Source organism: Podarcis gaigeae (assembly GCF_964106915.1).
Source record: "Podarcis gaigeae genome assembly, chromosome: 1".
Taxonomy (NCBI): Eukaryota; Metazoa; Chordata; class Lepidosauria; order Squamata; family Lacertidae; genus Podarcis; species Podarcis gaigeae.
In genome coordinates this window covers 24,286,561-24,309,873 of record NC_139678.1, presented here as the reverse complement: position 1 = coordinate 24,309,873, position 23,313 = coordinate 24,286,561, and the positions used below count along the sequence as shown (strand labels likewise).

General features: G+C 40.1%; 1 protein-coding gene across 6 annotated transcripts in view; it reads right to left on the bottom strand.

The window, feature by feature from the left end:
• EML5 (EMAP like 5) overlaps positions 1 to 23,313 on the bottom strand; it is a 102,789-nt gene that overhangs the window by 22,648 nt on the left and 56,828 nt on the right. For 2 of the 6 annotated variants that reach the window (XM_083730422.1, XM_083730423.1), the window contains exons 26-32: positions 22,009 to 22,185; positions 11,746 to 11,947; positions 10,745 to 10,871; positions 9,116 to 9,130; positions 1,995 to 2,073; positions 1,433 to 1,562; positions 1,219 to 1,317 (exon numbers count right to left, since the gene is read on the bottom strand). In XM_083730422.1, the coding sequence (XP_083586548.1) occupies positions 1,219 to 1,317; positions 1,433 to 1,562; positions 1,995 to 2,073; positions 9,116 to 9,130; positions 10,745 to 10,871; positions 11,746 to 11,947; positions 22,009 to 22,185 (829 nt within the window). Of the gene's footprint in view, positions 1 to 1,218; positions 1,318 to 1,432; positions 1,563 to 1,994; positions 2,087 to 9,115; positions 9,193 to 9,792; positions 9,959 to 10,726; positions 10,872 to 11,745; positions 11,948 to 22,008; positions 22,186 to 23,313 lie in introns of those variants that run through there. The other 4 variants (XM_083730426.1, XM_083730425.1, XM_083730427.1 and 1 more) reach the window with 4 other exon arrangements.

The window sequence follows — 23,313 nt, the reverse complement described above, 5'->3', positions numbered from 1 at the left end:
TAAATGAAATGAGCAGATCTACTTGTACATTCTTTTAAAGAAGCCTCCCTCTCTCGAATGAGAAGTATAGGGAATTCTGTGCATACACTGGTGCACCTACTCTCAGAATCAATTGCTGGATCATGACATCTACCTTAAACTTGTCATTTAAACCATATCATGTTTGGATCTGAGAATCTTCCAGACTGCAGTTCAAAATTCCATCTGTTCTGGCTAAATACCTTGTGTTCTGGTACATATTTAGCATAATTTTAAATAAAATTGCAGAAATACTTTCCTACCCCAAATTATATGATTAGCTTTTGGCAATGGTTTTTGTACAAAAGGGACCACTTTCATCCCTGCACAACTTTAATCAACCCATTTGAAAAATTGTTCTGATTACTGTGCGCTGGATTGTTTATGATCACTGCTTTTCAATTAGTGCACTTTTGATTTTGTTACATATTTTGAAAGCTCAATCTTTTTATATTATCTCTGCTTCAAAAGTTTACTGTATATTTTCCTCTTCGTTTCTCCTAAATAAGTGAATGATCATCAATGTCTATTGAAAACAGTATAATGCTGCAACAGGCAATACTTTATCACATAGGTGCCCTGGGTGCATGGTAGAAAAAAACAAAAAAACCCAGCTCTTAGCACTTGGCAGGATGTTACAGAGGACCAAGTTATCCTAGGGTGGCAGAGTTTGCGGGATTGTTTACTAGTCTACATGGGCTCAGTATTGATGTGAAGGTACAACCTACACTGCTATAGCTTCTCAGTCTTCACAGAAGATATTGTGGAGTTTGTACACAATGCATCTATCTGCAAAGCGCACAGACCTGCTTTGCACCCCTAGGGGGTCCCTGCATTCCTTCGTCCATCTCATAGCAATGGGCATTTTGCTCTGTGTTGTGTATGCTGGACATGATAGTATACATTGTGGCAGGTGTGGAATCAAAAAAGAAAACGTTTTGTGATTAAATGGGGCTCAATAACTTTAAAAAATCATTTTGATAAATCTGCAATAAAATATAGCATTAGCATCCTTAAGCATCAATGTGTTTTAAAAATAATTTTCAGTGTTACAAGAAAAAATATAATTGGCACAGGTAACTGAGTAACATTCATACAAACAGAAGCAGCATAAGCAAATGCTTTCTTCTATCTATGAATTCACATGACTAACTGTTCATGCATATATATTAATTTCTTTTTTAAAAAATACAAACATACCTACTTGGCCAGTTGCCACAAGGTTGATAAACTTGGGGTGCTGATTTATAGTGAGGCACAAAATATCATCATTATGTTCCTGGTAAAAAGACTGAGAGCCTACAGAGACAAATACGGTATATTATTGAAAGTACAAATATCACATCTATGAGGGGGAAAGAAAATAAAAACACTGTATCAACGCCAGATGGAATCTACTGTATATGTTTCCTACCTGTTGCCACATTGTACAGAATTCCAACAGATGCAGTGTGATAAATTATATCAGCACCATCATTCAAATAGTGCACATTGTTCCTGCCATCTCTACCACGATAGCCAAACACCAGCTCCAGCACTAGATCCTAAGAAAACAGATTTATGATCACCACAAGCTTCCTTGTGAATAAAAGCTACCGTATTTCATGGTTTCATCTTTGAACAGCACTGTACAAGCTGTTTAATGAATTTCCCCCCTTCTTTTAATAGTGTTCCAAAGCATCAAGAAAAATCCTATAACTCACTTCACCACAAATGTATTGGGAGTAAATATTCTGCTTGCAGTATTGACCAGCCCACAAGTTTGCCCCCAAATTCCCCTTTTATTCTGCCAGTCTGTCTGGGCTATTGAAAGATCCCTTTAAATAGATGCAGAATAAATTATCACTTATTCTGCCTGTTTGTCCACAAGACATTTGTTTACAGAAGCAGTTTAATTAAATTTCTATTACACCCCATATAGTTGGTTATAATGAAGTTTAAATGAGAATGTTAATAAGAATAGCACGTTTTCTTACCTCTATAGGTCTCTTTTTTTTGCCAACGTTATTTGTCTGAAGTTTTTCAGGCTGAGGCAATGCCCTACTAACTGGTGGTCTGAAACAAAGAACTGTGAATAAGAAAAGGTTGTCTGTCACCCATTCAGTACTAAAACAGCATCTTCTGAACTGTCGCCTGGGTAGAGAAAGCTGTAAGATACTTTGCTAGGACAGCCTTATAAACAAACCCTGAAAGTTATTACCCTACAAAGAAATGATACCAGTCTGCTGGGGGCTGGCAAAGAAGGGACAGAGAGGTTCATTTCTATACTGACTGAGGAGGAAGAGGCTACCCTCCTCTAGCAGTCCCTTCATTACTATGTTGGGTACAGTGAAGTCAACAGAGTGCTTCATCCCTCTTTGACCAGCTCAGTTACTCACCTGCATGGGATTCCATTCACTCTTGGGTGTGCAATTCCTGGTCACCAATGGCCACCAGACAGACACGTGCTTAAAAACAAGGCTGTGCTTGTACCATAGGGACCATTTTATAAACAGTTGTTTTATTATGTATATTTTATTACTTCTTTTGATCAATGTTGTATATTTCCACCATGTGGAAAGTAATAATCCAATGGCGCAGTGCACACATGATGGAATACATGATCTTACAAGTCATGGCTTGTAATGAACACACCCATCCATCCCCTTGTGCAAGAACACAAACCATGAGATTCACATGAAATGCTAAGCCAACACTGGTTTGTTTCCTACACATGTTCACAGCAAAGCTATCTTTTCTGAAGGCAGCCCTATTTAGGGAAGCTTTTAATGTTTGATTCATTACTGTATTTTATGTTTGATGTATTACTGTATTTTAATATTTTGTTGGAAGCCGCCCAGAGTGACTGGGGAAGCCCAGCCAGATGGGTGGGGTATAAATGATCATCATCATCATCATCATCATCATCATCATTAGCAGTTATTAGCTTTCTGTTGCTTTATAGCACTCATAGTTCCTCTGTTCCTAATCCCCTCATTGTTGTTCTATTATCTGGTCAGTACAGTTTTTATTGTATGCATGCACACCATACATTCATAATACATTTAAAGCACTTGGCAAACCACAAAGAATCCTAGGACCTGTAATTCATCCCTCACAGAGGTATAGTTTCCAGCACCTATTTAAAAAAAAAAACTAGTTCCCAATATTCTTTGTTTTAAATGTGCTTTAAATGTATGGTGTATATGCAACATGAAATAAATAAATAAATAAATAAATAAATAAATAAATAAATAAATAAAATTTGTGCCCCGCCCGTTTGACTGGGTTGCCCCAGCCACCCAAAGACATCAAGGGCCCAACCAGAAAATCATGATTGTATTTTATAATACTTTAATGTTCAGTACCATCAAATTTTAAAACATTGCATGACATGCACTTTCCATTACTTTAATGTCAAAAGCAAAGAATGAAGACAATTTGACAAGCACAGGTTGGTGATGTAACACAGACCACTGATAAAGATCTCCAGTCTTACTGCACTATTTCTGAGACTGATGGCAGTGTATGGGGTAGAGCAATATGGAGGGGGCTGGACTCAGAGGACAAGGCATGGGCTTTGAGTGAAAGGATGGGGTTTTGTATGCTATTACTAGGCTCCTGATAATGGAGCAGAGATCTTGGAGACTGATCCCTCTGATCCCGGCTAAACATAAATGATATGATGACATGGCACAGGCAGTGAACATACTGTATATAACAGAGGGCTATAAAGCACAATGTTGTGGAAGCCACTGCAGAATAAGAAAGGAATGTCTGCTAGGTTTGTGAAAGGAAATCAGTTTCCAAAAGAAGTACCTTTCCTGTGCTCAGGGTTGGTATAAAGTACAGTACAAGTTAGCAATTCCTATACTTAAATTGATTCCCGCCCCCCTTTTTCCTTCAATACTTAGGAATGGTAGTGGAAGTACCAAAACTGCATAACCATATGGCAACCCCTCCTGTTATGGCTAGCTGTAGATTTGTTCTCTAAAGTGTACTAGAATTCTAAGAAACTAGATGAACCAATTCACACAATTAAAACATTTCTAAAATGATACTAAATCTAAAGTTACACAAATGAGGCTGCAGGTACAAACACGTGTTTTATTTGGATATTGCAGAATTGATATCAAGGAAGCCTTATTGAACAAGAAAATCAGTAGTCCCTCATAAACTATAAAAAGTGAATGTTTATGGAAGTATGCCCTACTGTGTTCAGTGAGGCACACTTCCAGTAACTATGCAATCTTAAATAAGTTATCATCTGAAAAGTCTATGCAATCTTAAATAAGATCATCTGAAAAGTCTCCTGGACTTGCCTCGGGTTGATGGGGCATCTGCTGCGACTGCGTATCTGCTTGGGGGGGGGGGGGAGGAACAGCTGTGGTCACTGTGGGGAAGGGGAGCAAGAAAAGGGGCTGCTTCTACATTGTGCTCCCGTAACAGCAGCAGCAGGAGGAGGAGGAGGAGGAGGAGGAGGGAGACCTGTGAGGGAGGCTCCTCGTCCCACAGCTTCCTCCTCCGGCGAGTGGCCCTGCACTGGCGGGATCTCCAGCCAGGCCTGGGCCTGGAGGCCACTGAGGGGAGGAGAAGAAAAAGAAGGGAGGCCCAACACAGCTCTTAACTTTGCAAGGAGGAGAAGCGGGGTCTGCTCAGCCAGCCAGATGCCCATCAGACTGACAGACAGACTGCTCGGCTGCTCCCTCAGTGTGCCCCCCCCCAAAAAAAACTGGACATTTTTCAAAATTAAAAAAAAATCACCTTTGGAATCCTAGGCATCTCTGGAGAAATCTGGATGTATGGTAACCGTAGTTAACAGCAACTGTCATTCTGGCATAGAGTTGCATTAGGCCCAAAGCTTTGTTTGGGCAATGACACAAACATGACACCCCTATGCCAACAATAAGCCACGTGGATAGATATAAGGATGGATCTACATAGATATTTTAAAGAACTATGAAAAAAAGACCGCTATAAAAGCTCCCAATGCAATTTACCATTCACTTTGGATTTCAGCTCTACAGCACCATCTGATGCCACATTTTTATAATGCACATATAGCGTTATAATTGACCCGTGTAGCTGAGTCCTAAGTTTCAGCCAAGTAAATGATACAGCCTCATACTAAGGAAGGGAAAGGGGTCCCAAACTTACCATTATTTCCTTCCCCAAGGTTTTTAAGGTGGTTCCACTTCCACGTAATATATTGAATTTATGCATACAGTTACACTTCATTTGCTAAGAGCTGATTCAAGCGCTGGTGAGGGCATGTGGTAATCCCAAGCATGCAATCCTTGCACTTCCATACTGAGGTAGCACAGCCCTCATCCTACACCTTTAAACATACTCTATTAGTTTGGGAAGCATAGATGACAATGAAACAAGTTACCAATTATTCCTCACAGCAGACTCAAGATTTGCCACTGAAACTGAAAATAATAGTGACATCTATCATCCTGATGCCATTTTAAGGTAGCAGCTGCACATGGTTTAAATGAAGAAGTCAAAACTGCTTCTGAAAACTGTGCTCTGTGACAGGAGAAATAACAGCTTCGGGACAGAAATAAGCGCCCATGTCAGTGAGGTAGACACAGAAAGACAATGTAAGAGAACAGAAAAGCAGAAGATTCACCAAAGCAGTGAGTGAGGTTCTGAAAAGCAGCAGATGATGGAGTAAATAGGTCCTAACAGATACCTTAGTACATGAAGGAAATAGTACTAATATCTCTTTGAAGAGCGCAGTGCTAAATAGGTAACAAACCTATAGGCAAAGAGAACTTCCAGCAGGTTTTTGTTTAGCCAGCTTCTAAATAAGGCTTCTCTCTAAATATGTTATGCTGTGAAAGTAAAATAGGTGGGAATAACCATGCACTCCATCTTCAGCTGGGATATGAATGAGCTAATAAACAAAATAATAAATTAACTAGATTCATAGAAATTTCTATGGAAGCATATCATATGAAAATGTCCTTAATATTTTCTTGAACTTGTAATTCTACTTTATTTTATGTTAAGTATTTTAAAAATATTGTTAAATTTAGCAAATTTAATAAGGGTAAAGGTGAACAGAAGTGTTTACATTTTCAGAGTTCTATATATGTACAGAAAGTAGCATGACAGCAAGATGTTGAAGGCTGGCAGGAACATGTATATGTGTATTAGGGACACCAAAATGACAAGACAGCTTTGCGTGGAAATGGAAGATGGTGCTGAAATATGAAAAAGACATTAGCAAAGTAAAAGCATTACCTGGAACCTCTTTTCAGCAGCAGAAGGAAGAGAGAATGATTACTTATTCCAGTTTGGTTTAATGATGAATTGATGAAAAGTGTGTTTTAAGATAAGAAAACCAAGCATCTAAAATTATTTTATAGCAGAAAAGATATTATGTAGAATTGTGTTGAACTGATCCTCTGACAATATCCAAGTGTAATAGATTTTATTTTGCGGTTGTGTTTTTTTGTTTACAAAGGTAATATTTAAAGGTATAAGATGGAGAAGGATTTTTAAAAAAGTTGAGACATGATTTGCAAGAGAGGAGTAGTTTGGCAGCATAAGGACAAGGAATAGGAAAGTGAAGGAGTGTTGGGAGAGGAAGAGTCCATAGTGTAAGGAAAATGAGAAGGAATATATTACCTCTTTTGGGCCACAAAAGAGTAAGTTTGCTAACTATTTACTCAAGTTCCTCTATTTGGCAAAGAAGGCTCATCAAGCATGCTCCAACACCGCACAATAGAACAGTGATGCAGGAGAAGAACTTTTAAAAGCTTTCAGGAAAATGTCTAACTTGATATTCCACAGGTTTCATTAAACAAAGGCAGTATAATTGCAAATAAGACAGAAAATATTTGCTCATATAGCCTTTTAGTACAGAAAAAGATGGTTTGGAAAACTCATTTTTTCATGCTTCTGCCTGCTTACCAAGTTTCTGGATCAAATTATTGTGCATATGCCTGGGGTGCTCCTCTAATCATTACACTAGTCACTAATTCTCATATCAAATTCTCATTACTTTTTCATAATTCTTCACCTGTTAACAATGAGGCAGCTTTGTATTTTTTTCACTCATATAGCTAATTGCAAGTACCCCAGGCGAAAACCCAAGCAGAAAACTGTACCCAAGACTCACAGGATACAATCACTCCTCCCCCTAGGTTTTGGAGGCTAGAAAAAAGGAAAGCAGAGCTGCACTTGTACCAGACTCAGCACTATCCAACAAAGGCAGTACAGAGCCACATGCCGGGTTCAAGGCTCTTAGGTTGAAACTGGGAAAAGCAGAACTGCATTCAGAATGACACTGGCAATGGGGAACTGAAGAAGTAGGGGCCAATAAAGTGAGTGGGGCAGGAGGTGTGTGATAATCCTCTAAATAAGTATTTACATTGGTACCTCGGGTTAAGTACTTAATTCGTTCCGGAGGTCCGTACTTAACCTGAAACTGTTCTTAACCTGAAGCTAATGGGGCCTCCTGCTGCTGCTGCGCCACCGGAGCCCGATTTCTGTTCTTATCCTGAAGCAAAGTTCTTAACCTGAGGCACTATTTCTGGCTTAGTGGAGTGTGTAACCTGAAGCGTATGTAACCTGAAGCATATGTAACCCGAGGTACCACTGTATTTACCAAGACATGACAGGGAAATAAATCAAAGTTTTACAACAAAGACCTTAGCATACTGTTGCCATTTATATCACAACCATTAGCAGGAACGGCTTGTACACATTGGGCCATATTCAAATAAATCACAGCAGTAGTGGAAAACACTGCAATGATGCTCACTAGTGCGATGAGGCTTCCCCCCCCCCTTCTCCACCCCCCCCAACTTCCCCAGAACCAATTCTGGAGGATCAGCAGAACAGCACATACAGGGAGGAGAAGAGACATAGTCCCATCAGATAAGCAGAAATGCTTGCACTGACGGAACAGCCTTCTTATCACTACTTTGAATACAACTCATAATAATGTAACTCTTGTATGAGTAATTTTGATGACCTGGTCCTGAGTCTATTTCCCCCTCTGTATTATATTATTATTTTATAAATCCTTTTCAAGCAACTCATACAAATTCCGAAATACACAGAACAGATATATGACTTGAAAAGAGTTGTCCTGCTTTGTTGTTTATGCTTAGGTATAAATCACAACACTGTATTTAGAGACTGAAAAAAAATCAAATATATGCAAACTCATATAGGCTATCGGTGAAATCTGAACATGTAATTCCTCAAGATTATTTTTTTTTAAGATACCAGCTTTTATCAATAAATTGTCATTGTTCCTTTGCTGCTTTTGTGATGAAAATCACAATACTCTACAAATTTCTATTTGCTCTACACAGAAACTGCAATAGGCACCTATGGCAGATTCTTGATTAAAGTCAATATCAGTTGGAGAGAGTGATGTGATTTCCCAGAAACAGGCGGGGGGAGTAATTAACCACCTTCCTTCTGTGCCAATATCCTAATGCAGATTGCACATGCACACTTATTTTTTTTAAAAAAGGTTAAAGATATATCATACATTTAACATCTAGTTTGGCTCTAGAATAAGCTCCTTAGACGCCGAAGCTAGCAATTGAAAAAGAATGAAGGAAAGAAGAGTCAACTCCAGAACGCTGAAACTAATAGACATTGCTTATAGACACTGCTTATGACAGGTTTCCTGTCTGGTGCTGAGCTAGAAGCTATAACCTATATGGCACACAGAAGATGTATAAGGTATGTATATTCATGGACACAAAAACTGCCATCAGAGGAATGCATCTTTTCTGTTTTTTATCAGCCTTATTTGATTGCTCTAGAAACTTTCCAATAGCAAAAAGGAAGTACCATATTTTTCCGTGTATAAGACTAGGTTTCCCCCCTAAAAAATAATGTCAAAAATTAGGGGGCGTCTTCTACACAGATACATTTTCTTAAATCTGAGTCCCCCAAAATAGGGGGTGTCTTATACATGGAAGAGTCTTATAGACAGAAGAATATGGTATATTCATTGCATCATTGTATTCCCTAGGATTTTATCTATATATGTATTACTTGACGCTTCTGTAGGTTATAATTTTCCAAATCAGATAAAATATACTTTATACTGAATGTTTTATATATGTAAGTAAGATCTTACCTTACAACCCCTTGCCTTCACAGGAAGCATAAAAATTAAGCAGGAATATTAAAATATGAACAATATATATCAGAAATCTAGGATAAAGAAAACTGAAATTAATTCAATGGACCAAATATTTGTTAGCCGATTCTAAACTCACATTTCGTACATAGGCATTAATACCCAAGAACGAAATACAGTAAATGCATCAAGTCTAAAGGCATTTGTGTGTAAAATTCAGTGCATGTCTCTGTAAAATATTTGTAAGCAGAGGAATATTCTTTTCCGGGATGTCACTTCTGACTGTTTTCCAAAAGATGGATCTGGCATGCATGTTTGCTTCAATTCAACCACAGTTCAAAATGTTAAGTGAAAATTTGCCCACAAATATTTAAAGCTGCAGAATTAAACATGCCCACTTAGATGCAAGGACTGAAGATGCCTCTTGCGTACACTTCGGAAATTATTTGGCAATTATTAAAATTATTGTTTAACCCTACCTACTTCTCAAAAATTCCATCCTTTCAAATCTTCAAATATCTCAGTGCCTGGCTGCCTGCCTGCAGTTCTGGTACACAGGTAACTCGGATCAAGGATTACATTCCGGGGAAGGCACATATACACAAAACTGGATATATTTGAACCAGCTTCTTTGAACTGCCCCTGCATGAGCAATATTACCTCCCAAAGCCAGTGCACCCAAATGGGTCTTAGCGTTCTTTGCCCAGCAAGGCAGGGAACTTACCGGGCTTGGGGAGGCTCTTGCAAAATTTGCAGGGTTGTGCAAGATTTCGCAAGAGCCTCCGAGAGCTCAGTGAGCAAGTCTGGGAGCTTAAAAGCTCTTCCCGCATAGGTAAAACCCTGCACAAAAGAGTTTTTAAGTTACACAACATCACAGTATAGCGGGGAGGAGGGGGTACATCTAGCACTGCATGAGTGTTAGTGCTGTCAGCTTTAATAGCACTGATCACCTGTGAGGAAGTATTATTCCATGCGCCCTTGTCCCAACAACAGAGGATCAAAGCTATCCCTGACTATTTGTTTGCTACTACTGCAGGTGGCGCTGTGGGTTAAAGCCTCAGCGCCTAGGACTTGCCGATCGAAAGGTCGGCGGTTCGAATCCCTGCGGCGGGGTGCGCTCCCGCTGCTCGGTCCCAGCGCCTGCCAACCTAGCAGTTCGAAAGCACCTCCGGGTGCAAGTAGATAAATAGGGACCGCTTACCAGCGGGAAGGTAAACGGCGTTTCCGTGTGCGGCTCTGGCTCGCCAGAGCAGCGATGTCACGCTGGCCACGTGACCTGGAAGTGTCTCCGGACAGCGCTGGCCCCTGGCCTCTTGAGTGAGATGGGCGCACAACCCCAGAGTCTGTCAAGACTGGCCCGTACGGGCAGGGGTACCTTTACCTTTACCTTTACTGGTGTTCAGCAGCAGTGTATGTGTGTTATTTACTATTACATGTGAAAATCTTTTACTCTTGGCCAACATTCTTAGTCCATGAAAAGTTAAATGGAAATACTATCCAATATTCAAGCACAATGGTTCAAAACCAAATAGAAAAAAAATCTCAGCCCCTTTTACACACACATGCCCCTTAAAATTCTATCTATTACAGTATGCCATAAAATTTCACATTTCCTCCCCAAGTTACCTTTCATCAACTGAAGGCTCTTTTAGCTGCAGATGAGGCTTGATTCCAAACATAGGTCTGATGTTGGTTGATAAGGCTTTGATGGTGTAATTAATTTCATTTTCTCTTGTGACATCACTGTCGTATCCTAGTAAAATATTTATAACCACAAGAACTATTGGAACTAAGAAGTAGGTGAATTATTTATTAATTTATTCTATTTGTATATAAGTGCACCAGAGACAACAAACAACAGTAGATAGGATCACGACCAGCCCTTCAGTAAGTTGAAGGAGCACTTCAGTTCATGGGAAAGCACTTTGCAGAGCCTGCCCACTGATGAGGCAGGGTGAAGCACCCACCTGCCCCACTGCTTCCTCTTCCAGCAGAATGTTCCCCATCACCCCCTCCACCCACCCAGGGAACAGAAGACAAGCAGAAACACCTTGAGGAGTGCTCTGGTTCTTGCCGAGTTTGGCAAGAGGGGGGCACCTGGCAACAGTGGGGGGGGGCATGGCGAGAGGTCAGGGAATGGTACATTCCCATTTTGCCTCAGGTGGCAAAACAGGATGCCACCTGGCACTGAGTGTTTGCAGAACTAGCTGCAATACTGTGAAAGTTCCTGCTGGTAGAAGTGTTAATTTTTGCCAGTTTCTTCACTGCATGCAGCACCTACACAATGTCCTACACTACTGGGGTGTAGGAGTGTGGATTTCTAGTGGGCACAAGAAATCAGAAATTTGCCTCCCCCACTTCCATGAGCACAGCTCTGTTAATGGATATTTGGATCCCAGCCAACATAACATAAAATTACAATAAATATAATTTACTTAGGATTTTTAAAGGCATTTAAAACAGTCAACCGGTTTTGCTAAATATTTAATTTGCACACATACACACTCACACAAAAAAAAAAAACCTGGACCTTTCAAACTGACATTCAGATTATGGAAGTTGCATTTATAATGGGAAGAATTAAAACTGCTTTATAAGATTGAAGTTATCTTAAAATGGTTACTTACCCCCATCTTCCTCAGAATCTAGATCAGATTCTTCACTGTCACACTGCCTGGTTTCTCGATGGCCCTCCATCTCATGGGTCCACAGCATTAAAGAGGTGTCTCCACCTCCAACACTGACTAATAAACTGTCATCATGAGTCCAACGAACATTTGTTACATGTGTGCTATGAGCCACATACCTCTTAAACTTCCCATATTTTCCCTGAATATGAAACATACAAAGAATGTAGAACATTTCATTCATTAGCATTTTTAGGCAAGCCTACAAAGCATCTATATATGAGTCAAAGTAACACTGAACAATATGCTGGGCAGTAGTGGAGGGCCTGGTGCATCTGTGGCATTTACTTGACCTCCCTTTGGCTGCAATGCTGCTGCATATCAGAATGGGAAAAAGACAGTCCAGCATTCCTGTTGGCACTGTTGCAAAACAATCCTGGTATGCAACAGCAGTGCAGCTGAAGGGAGGTCAGCAGAGAGCACAGCCCTTCCTCACTATCCACTACTGCTATCCTACATTCTATTTGTTTTTTTTTTTAATATAATTTTTATTAGGGGTTTTTACAGAATAAAGTACAAAAACAATAAACAACCTTACTTTTAACAGAGTTTCATAACTTCTTTGGACTTCCTCACATCTCCCGCTACCATTTTCATCATCATAGATTTTTTTTCCATGCAATTTATCATCTAATTTGCAAATTTTGTAACCACTTATTTAAATATAATCCTCTGCAAATTAATTTCTCTTAATCTCACTTTACATCCCATTCCGATCCGATTTTGTGGTGGCCAATTATTTATGATCAAACATCCTACTTAACTTCCACCAAATCACAATATTTTTGTAAATAAGTCTTAAATTTCCTCCAGTCTTCTTCAACCCTCTCTTCTCCCAGGTCTCGAATTCTGCCAGTCATCTCAGCCAGTTGCATATAGTCCATCAGCTGCATCTGCCATTCTTCCAGAGTGGGTAGATCTTGAGTTTTCCACTTCTTGGCGATAAGTATCCTTGCTGCTGCTGTTGCGTACAAAAAGAATGTTCGATCCTTCTTTGGCACCATCTGGCCGACAATGCCCAGGAGGAAGGCCTCTGGTTTCTTAAGGAAGGTATACTTAAATACCTTTTTCAGCTCATTATATATCATTTCCCAGAAGACCTTCACCCTGGGACAAGTCCACCAGAGGTGAAAGAATGTTCCTTCATTTTCCTTACATTTCCAACATTTATTGTCTGGCACATGGCATATTTTGGCAAGTTTAACTGGGGTCATGTACCACCTATATATCATTTTCATTACATTTTCCTTCAGAGCATTACATGCCGTGAAGTTCATCCCCGTGGTCCACAACCTTTCCCAATCCTCAAACATAATATTATGCCCAATATCCTGTGCCCACTTTATCATGGCCGACTTAACCATTTCATCTTGTGTATTCCATTTCAACAGCAAGTTATACATTCTTGAGAGTACTTTAGTCTTAGGTTCTAACAATTCTGTTTCCAACTTCGATTTCTCCACCTGGAATCCTAACTTTTTATCCTTTTTAAAAATTTCTTGAATCTGAGCGTAATGTAACCAGTCTCGCACTTTGTCTTTCATTTTTTCCAAACTCTGCAATTTCCAATTATTGCCCTCTTTCTCTATTATTTCCCAATATTTCGGCCATTTGGCCTCCATATTGGGTCTTTTTCGGGCCTTAGCCTCCAGAGGTGATAGCCATCTTGGAGTTTTATTTTCCAATAGGTCTTTGTATTTTGTCCAGACATTAAACACTGCTTTCCTGACAATATGGTTCTTAAAGGCCTTATTGATCTTAACTTTGTCATACCATAAGTATGCATGCCAACCAAATGCATTGTTAAAACCTTCTAAATCTAACACATCGGTGTCCTCTAGAAGTAGCCAGTCTTTTAGCCAGCAGAAAGCTGCGGCTTCATAGTACAACCTTAGGTCTGGCAGGGCAAAGCCCCCTCTTTCTTTCGCATCAGTTAATATCTTAAACTTAATTCTGGGCTTTTTGCCCTGCCAGACAAATTTAGAAATATCTCTCTGCCACTTCCTGAAACACTCCGTCTTGTCCACAATTTGCAATGTTTGAAACAAAAACAACATCTTAGGCAATACATTCATCTTAATAGCAGCAATTCGGCCTAACAAAGAAAGCTTCAATTTTGACCAACTGTCCAAGTCTCTCTTAATTTCAGACCAACATTTTTCATAATTGTCCTTAAATAGACTCAGATTTTTTGCTGTTATGTTTACCCCTAGGTACTTTACTTTTTTAACCACAGTTAGTTCTGTTTCTCTCTGAAACCGTTCTGACTCTGCATCTGTCAAGTTTTTTCCCAACACCTTAGTTTTCTGTTTATTTAGTTTAAAGCCCGCTACCCGACCAAAGTCCTGAATCAATTGTAACACTCTTTTTGTGCTAGATTCTGGCTCTTGCAATGTCAAAACAAGGTCATCTGCAAAAGCTTTAAGTTTATATTGTTTCGCTCCGATCTGAATCCCTTGCACCAACCGGTCCCCTCTAATCAAGTTCAAGAGCACCTCCAGGACAGAAATAAACAGCAAGGGGGAAATCGGGCAGCCCTGTCGTGTCCCTTTTTCAATCTTAAACTCTTCTGTAACCACATTGTTGACTATCAGTTTTGCCTTTTGTTCTGAATAAATGGCGTCAATCCCATTTTCAAAACCCCGCCCCACTCCCATTTCTTTTAAATTCCCCTTCATAAATTTCCAAGAGATGTTATCGAAGGCCTTCTCCGCGTCTATAAAAATTAAAGCTGCTTTAGTGTTAATATTTGTTTGCAAAAGTTCCAAAATGTCAATAATGTTCCTTGTATTAGCAAACAAGTGTCTTCCTGGGAGAAAGCCTGCCTGGTCTTTATGAATTATCTCATTTAAAACTCTTTTGAGTCTTCCTGCCAAAACGTCAGCAAATATTTTATAATCCACATTTAAAAGGGAGATGGGACGGTAGTTCTTAAGTTGTGTCTTTTCAGTTTCTGATTTTGGTATCAATGTGATGAAAGCTTCCTTCCACGATTCAGGCGCCTTCTTTCCCTCCATAATTTCATTGCTGACCTCCATCAGTGGTTGAATCAAAAAGTCACTTAATGTCTTATAATACTTGGAGGTCAAGCCATCTGGCCCTGGAGATTTGCCCAGCTTCATATTCTGAATGGCATGTTCTATCTCTAAACGTGTTATTTTACTATTCAGGAGAGATCTATTTTCTTGTGATAGTTTTTTAAGTCCATTTTTCTCCAAAAATTTTGCAATCTCTTCCTCATTTTGTGGCCCTTGAGTGTATAATTTCTTAAAATATTTCTGGAAACATTTTCTAATTTCCACCGGGTTCTGAATATATCTTCCTTCTATTTCCAAATTTGTTACTATGTTCAACTTTTGTCTCTTCTTCAACTGCCAAGCCAGCAGTTTCCCACATTTGTTAGCCGATTCAAATGTTTTTTGTTTCATTAATTTAATCTTCCATTCTATTTCCTGATTTATCAGTTTGGAATATTGTGCCTGATGAAGTTTAATTTCTCTCAAGATCGGCTGTGACTTCGGGTTTACTCTTAGTTTCTTCTCTAACTCTTTAATTTTCCCCAAAATCTTATCCTTTTTCTCATTTTGTAGTCTTTTCTTTATGGCGTTCTGTTGTATCAAGAACCCTCTCATCACAGCTTTGCTTGCGTCCCAGATTGTTCTTTTTTCCACAGCAGTGTTCAAATTTATCTCAAAGTAGTCCTTTATTGTTTTTTTGGCCTTCTTAATAATCTCCTGATCTCTAAACAAGTTGTCATTCATCTTCCATCTAAAGGAGCCGGTTGGTAATAATGTCATGTCCATTTTCAACGCATTATGATCGGAGCAGGTCTTTGGGCAGATTTCCACTTTCTTCACCTTAGGAGCCAGACCTCTAGAAATCCATATTTGGTCAATTCTTGTCCAAGTCAGTTGGGCTTCAGAGAAAAATGTTCCTTCTTTCCCCAAGGGGTTCTTTGTCCTCCATATATCAATCCAGTCCATATTGTCTGTCATTTCGAAAAATGTCTTTGGTAGTCTGCCATCTTTAGTAACCTTTTGGCTTTGTGACCTATCCATATTCGTTGAAACGATCCCATTCATATCTCCCATCATGATGATGTTATCATAGTCCAGATAATCCAGCATAATCTCATGCAACTTCTTGTAGAATTCTGATTTCCCTTCATTTGGAGCGTAGATTCCTAATATCAAAATTTTCTCTCCTTGGTGCTGTATTTCAATTGCCAAAATTCTTCCATGTTCATCTTTAAATAGAAATTTTGGTGAGAGGCTCTCCTTTGCATATATCACCACTCCTCTCTTCTTAACTGAATCCGAAGATATAAATTCTTGGCCTAACCTTTTATTTACCAATATTTTTCTGTGGAGCCTAGTCACATGTGTTTCTTGTAGACAAGTGATGTCTAGTTGCTCCTTCTTTAATATGTGAAAGATTTTCTTCCTTTTTTCCGGGCTGTTACAGCCATTTATGTTCCAGCTTAAAAGTTGCAGAGACATCCTGGATAGATCTGTTTAGTTTCCTTGGGATGGTGTTTTGTTCTGTGAGTCTTCAGGATTCTGAGGTACAGGTACCTGTGGTGGTTCAGGCCCTGAGGGTAGTTCAAGTCCTTTGTGAAGGTCCTCTCCGTAGGCAGTCAAAAACTTATCCCTATCTTCCAAAGTTCTAATTTTAATCTTCTTCCCTCTAAAGGTAAAGGATAATCCTTGGGGAAAGTCCCACCTAAAGATGATTGAGTTGCTTCTCAACAGTTTTACTAAGTCCAAATATTCAGATCTGAGATCCAACAGCTGTTTAGGAATGTCCTTAAAAATCTCAATTCTTTTGTCCGAAATGTTCAGAGATCTTCCGTAGTGCAGGCCCAAAATCTTGTCCCTTTCCTCCTTTGATCTCAACGTAATCAAACAGTCTCTGGGCTTTTCTCTCTTTGTAAGTCTTCCAAGTCTGAAGGCTGACACAATTTTAAAGTCTTCCTCCTCTAGACCCCAGAACTTGGAGAATTCTTTGGTCAAAAACTCAGCTAGGTTACCTTCTTCCACTTCTGGTATCGATCTTATCCTTAAGTTGGTCTCCCTGTTCCGAAGTTCCAACATAGAGAGGTAGGTCTGGTGTTCCCCAACCTGCTTGCTGAGCGGCCTTACTTCTTTTTCCAACTCTCCCACTCTTTGGCTGGTCTCTTCGGCCAGTTTCTGATTTTCACCTGCAGCCTCCTTCAGTTGTCCGATTGCTTGTGCATTCTGTGCAACTTGCCCAGATAATTTGTTTAAAGTTTCTGTATTAAGGTCAATTTTCGCAGTTTGTTGGTCAACTTTCCTGTCCAAAGATTCCAATTTCTCAAGAATTCTCTCTAGTACAGAACCAGATCCTCCTGAAGCCATCTCTTCTAGTTGTAATTCCTCAGTTTCTCCCTCCCCTGCCTGTGACAGGGAGGTAGCTTTTTCCTCCGAGGGCAGAGTAGGCACAGATGATCTACGTGTTTGTGAGGCTGCAGTTAAGGTTGTCAGAGTTGTTTGTCTAGTTCTTAATCCCTTTCTTTTTGCGCCACTCATTCCAAAGTTATCTAGCAGTCAAGGTCAAGCTGAGTTGTTCCCATGAGAAAGCTACGGCCCAGATGGTAACAGTCAAACAGAGGGCCGGGAAATAGAAAGTAAAACAATGTTTTTGTTATAAATCCTCAATCCTCTAGGGGGAGCATAAAATGTCCTAAGAAGAAGAGTCCATTCCAATCATACGAAATCTGAACCAGTACTTAGGGATCTTCACAAAAGTAGTTTTAGCAGAGTTGGTTTTAGGTTTGCCACAATATTTCAAGTTGTGCTTACTGGAATTCCATAATGCAAGAACGTAACCATTCTGAACTCCCTCAGACTGTCTCAAAGTTTAAGTACAATGTATCCAAATTTGCAGTCTGACAGTTCTACTGCTCAGGCAGTTCTGACACCTGGGCTTCTTAAATAAAATTGTAATCCACAAAGAAGAGAATATATAAGTCCTGATCAAAGTCCAAAATTCAGTTGCTTACAGTCTTTAAAGGGATTGAAAGTAATTTCTGCGGGTGCTCAATCTGAGCTGTCAAAAGTTCTCTCTATGCCTCCACTCCTCCTGCTCTTTGCTTTAAAGGTCAATGGCTGCGGAAGACGGACTTCCTTTTCCTCGTCTCTCCGCTTTCAGCTTATTTTCAATATTTTTAGTCCCAAAATTTAATTAAGTCCTCAGTTACTCACGGGTTGTTGCATTTTAGGATCTTGTGTTGCAGGAAGAAAGGTCGGCGCTCACCGGCAACGGCAGCGCGGCTTCGCTCCGCTGAATGCGCATAGACCCACAGCGCCGCTGCCCCCTCTGCGATCCGGAGCCCCTTACGGGGTTCCCTCAACGTTTCGGGGGTTGCTCCTGGCGCCCGCCGGGTCCCGAGACCGCAGGCTTCCGCTGCCTGCGGTTTTCCAGAATGGGTCTCCGCTTCGCCGTAGCGGACGACCCTTTTCCAGCGGAGCTTCCCTCTCCCAGTTAGGAAAGGGCAGCCATTACCGTTCGCGCCGCCTCCGGAAGTCTATCCTACATTCTATTTGTATAGAATGCATAGCTACTATTATTTCAATCAACATTTGATGATCTCCTTCTACCGGTCAACAATAGAAAGTGTCCTTTCATACTGCATCACGGTGTGATATGCTGGTTTGACATCATCTGATAGGAAGTGCCTACAGAGGGTGGTGAATACAGCACAAGATATTATGGGCTGTCCCGCGAATCCGCTGGATGAAATAGTGGAAAAACGCTGCCTCAGGAGAGTGAGGAAAATTCTCAGGGATGATTCACACCCTGGCCGGCACTTTCTTGATCTCCTGCCCTCAGGCAGAAGATATAGAAGCATGATTCGTTGCACCAACAGGGTAAAGAACAGCTTCTATCCGTGGGCTGTTAGGCTGCTGAATGAAAAGATAACAACAGGGCAACTGACTTTTGGGTTTGGTGGGTATGCGTCAGTAAAACGAGGGGAATTAAGACTAAGAGAGCTGAGTGGGGGGTGCTCATGTAATCTCACTGTATACAAGTTGTACAAGAGACAATAAAGTATTTCAATTATGGCCAGACAAAGACAAAGGGAGTGTTTAATTAAAGAATAGAACACACAATTTTTCAGAAACAGAATGGTTTGCCAAATTATCTCCAAATCAGATAAACTCAACAAAAGGAAACAACCACAGGGTAGTTACAGGCTGCAGTATTTGAAACATTAATACCCTTTTTTCAGTACCAGAATTACTCTGAACTCCAATGAATGACCCTTAACCACTGTCTCAGCTACAGAGGTGTTATGGGATGTTTATGAACATTCCAACATATACATGGACGTTTGCTGCACAAATTAACCAGGCAGAGGGCCTTCTCAGCAGTGGCGCCCTCCCTGTAGAACGCCCTCCCATCAGATGCCAAGGAGATAGAAAATTACACGACATTTAGAAAACATTTGAAGGCACAGTCTGACACTGTTCCCCTTTGTCTAGCTTTGACTCCTTAAGATTGCTGGAGGCAAACCCAAGGGAAGAAATAGTCATCCACTTTTTTTTCTGTAGCCTTGCCAGCCTTGCAATGCCAGCTGAGATGTGATGCTAGAGGAATATCATTACTTGGGTTATGAGCTTGCATGGCCTGAGGAAGATGGCTAAAGATTTTACTGGAACACTTCATATTTTCATTCTCCCCCCCAAAATTAAAAAAAAAACAAACTGTTAGAACAAAAATCCTGGAGCATTATGGGTGGGAAAAGCTGTGCAGTGGAAATGTGGTGTTAGATGTGTGATTTGAGTTGTTGGTATGTGAATGGGGGATTGTGTAGTATGAAGGGATGTCAATCATATTCTTCTTACATTTGTGTCTTCGTCCAGGAGCTAAGGAGTTCTTACTTGAGAGATCTCCCATTTTATTTTCACAACAACTCTGTGAGGTATGTAAGACTCAAAAAGAGTCCTTTGAGTGCCAGCAGAGAAGGGCTTTCAACCCAGGTGTCTCTAGTCCAAGTCCAGGACACTAGCCTCTGATTTGATAAATACATACATGTTCTAAAATGAATCTCTTCAGCCTGAAATAGCCACTAGGAGTGGGGTACTAGAATCAACCAGTGGGCTGCAACCTTAGCTCTATAAACCTCCATGGACCAAGTTTGACAGGTGTTTCTATCTATCATCTAGAATCACAATGATGTCAAGTAAACCATTTTTGCCCATGCAGTATGAAATCAAACCAACTGGGCAAAAAAACTGTGCATAGTACTTTCCAAGTACCATTTGCTGACTGGCAGTGCCTGCAAAGCCCTTTTCATTCAAGCCCTGTCATCATATACGACACCAGCTGTAGGACAGGTGGGAATGGCACAACTTGACTGCAACAGCCTGGCAGACCAAATGGAAAGATCTGTTAGACCTAGTTAGGCTGTGGGCCAGAAGTTCCCTACCCAAGGGTTAAACAAAATCAAAATGGTGACAACTAAGGCCTGCTACACATATGCATACACATCACTTGGAAATATACCCTATGTTGGACTTCCGATCTCTGCAAGATGGTGAACGGAGCACAGATCTGATTGCTCCAACAGATCTGACCCCTGCGGCGAGTCAGGGGGAAACGCCAAGGCGTAACCCCCAAAAGTCTTGAGAGGGTTCTCAAGATGTCGAGGGGTCCAGCAGATGGCAAAGAGCTCTCCCGCAATTCCCAGACCCCTGAGCCTTTTGGCGCGGGGGAGTGGGGGAAAGAAGCAGGTTTGAGTGCAGTCTTGGCAGCATGCTCCAGCCATCAGCAGAGATTTTCCGTAACCAACATTCAAGCTGACGGGAACATAAAAAGATTAACTACTGAAATTAATTAAGCTTAATTCGGCGCCAGACAAAGGATTAAAAAGGAAGTCTATTCTTCGACTTCTGGGTAATTAAAAAAGTGCTGGTGGAAAACTATTATCTTATTTGATATTTACAGTGTGAGCCTGCTGATGGGAGAATTGAAAGTAATTGAAACCCATTCTTTATTGCTTGACATTGCTACAGGATTTTAAAGCTGGCCATGACCTGGTAGTTTTGTATGGAAAACGGAACGTGGTGCCAGGACTCTGGCAACATCTGAAAGCCCTTACGCTGCCCTTCCAAAGCTTTTCCCCGGTTGCGGAGAGGAAAGGTTAAGGCAATTGAAATCTACTCTTCTTGGCTTGTTACTGATACTGGAGTATAAAAGTGGAAACTGGATTTTGAACTGCAGCCATCATTAAAACTGAACTCAGCAGAGGAGATTTGGATTAAGATAATTAAAATACTCTGTTGGGGGAATATAAGAAAGACTTATCTCAGCTGGAGGGATCTACAGAGCACTGAACTCAGTTTCCTGTATATAAATCGGAATTTTAAGGAGGGAAAAAAAACTGGCAAGAGAGGTTGACATACCTATTTATAAGGACCTTCAAGTGCTGCACCTCTTCAATCCACCCTGAGACATTTCAGCAAATTGGATACTGAATTTAGTACTGTCTCTCCTGGACAATTAAGTGGTAATTCTTATGGATATATTGTTTTGGTCTCTTTTTTAAGGTAGATATTCGTGCTTTCGAACTGCTAGGTTGGCAGGAGCAGGGACCGAGCAATGGGAGCTCACCCTGTCACTGGGATTCGAACTGCCAACCTTCTGATCGGCAAGCCCTAGGCTCTGTGGTTTAGACCACAGCGCCACCTGCGCCCCCAAGTTTTGATTAATTATGTGTAATTATTAGAAAATTGGGTAAATGGACATGGAAATGTAAGAGAATGTTGTTTATATAAATAACCAGAAGAGGGGATGGAGATTCCTGGACTCTTGAAGAAAAGGGTTTGAAAAGATATTGCTATACATACGGATTGGGGGTAAAAATGTTCTTTTTTATTGATGTTAATGTGGAATTAAATTGTGAAAAACAATAAAAAATTATTTAACAGAAAATATACTCTATGTTGACTTACAGATGAGCATGTGAATTGTCTCCATTGGAATGCATTGTGTCTAAGAAAATGTGATACAATATGAATGCTTGATCTGTAATTTTGATCTGTGTTAAAGCTGATTCACATATACCAATGAGAGATAAGAATACAAGTGTATTTCCAATGATTGTAAGTATGAAAACTGTAGGACTTTGTTATTTAACCCTCATAAGAATCATTATGCAAACACTGTATATTTACTTACTTTGGCTGGGTATCGGAAAAGCTTTACAAAGCCAAAATCATCTCCTGTTGCCAAAACTGTACTGTCACTGGTGAGGCACGAAGCAGTTACATCTGTAACTTCTCCAATTATTGGCCAAATTCCTTCACAGCAGGAGCCTAGAACACTTGTCCAGGATGTCCAGGAAATCTTTTCTGCCTATAAAGATAGCCTGTTTGAGAAAGGATACTTATCCATAGTTATACATCTGATCTCAGAGCAAACCCTAATCCTAGAGGTATACGCTATTCACATCTCCCACTGAAATAATTAGGTATTACCTAGGACAACTGCAGACAAAATGCTTTCAGTTTGAAGGAGGATCATATGGGTGTTTTATGAGGATGTGTTATCACCCAGTATTTGAGAAAATTTATTCCAATTGCATTCTAATCTTTCTTACCTTCACATGTCTGACAATTAATATTACTATGACCATTAACACTGTTTTGAACTATGATAGAACACTGTGTGAAAGATACTTTCCCATTGTACAGTAATACCTTAAATAAATTTATTTTTATCATTTGGGTTGTAATAGTTACTTTGACTAATTAAAGGCTGAGAGCCAGCATGTGAATACCATAAATGCAAACAGGAATTTGCTACTGTTAGCTATGCAGAAAGTTTATTGTTTCCATATCCAACAGCAAGAACAGTTGCTTGCATGGTTTGCTTTAATGTCCTGAGGATAAACTACGGGGAGAAGAATTTACACTACTTACAGCACAAGCCTATGCAAGTTTTCTAGGAAGTTGGCCCGGTTATGTTCAGAGGTTTTTCTTTCTCTCAGGTAAGTGTGCAAAGGACTGAAGCCTTAATGTGTTTGTGTTCTTTACTTCTATTTGTAGGACATAATTTGGGAAGGTTTTCTTTATATAAGGAAATCTTAAAGATTCCCTGACGTACTTTGACTTCCTGTGTCTTGCTGGTGATTAGTATAAACCATACTTGTAGCATTTGAATTTAATTCATATAGGTGAGTTTCTTAATTTCCCTGAAAGTGCAACACAGTAATACTCACTATTCTATTCTATTCTATTCTAATCTATTCTGGTCTTGTAAATCTATTTCATTGCTTGTTCTTAGTTTCTAATAGTCTGATTCCAAGACTTGCTGTACCACTAAGAAAACATTTCATTTGAGGAATACTGACCAGTGTGCCACAACAATGCAACAAACCACAGCATTAAGCAGAGATATTACCTTTGGGCAGGGGGGATATGGACAACAATTTCATTAAGCAAAAAAAATTTATTTGGTGATAAAAAGTGTTTTCAGATTTTG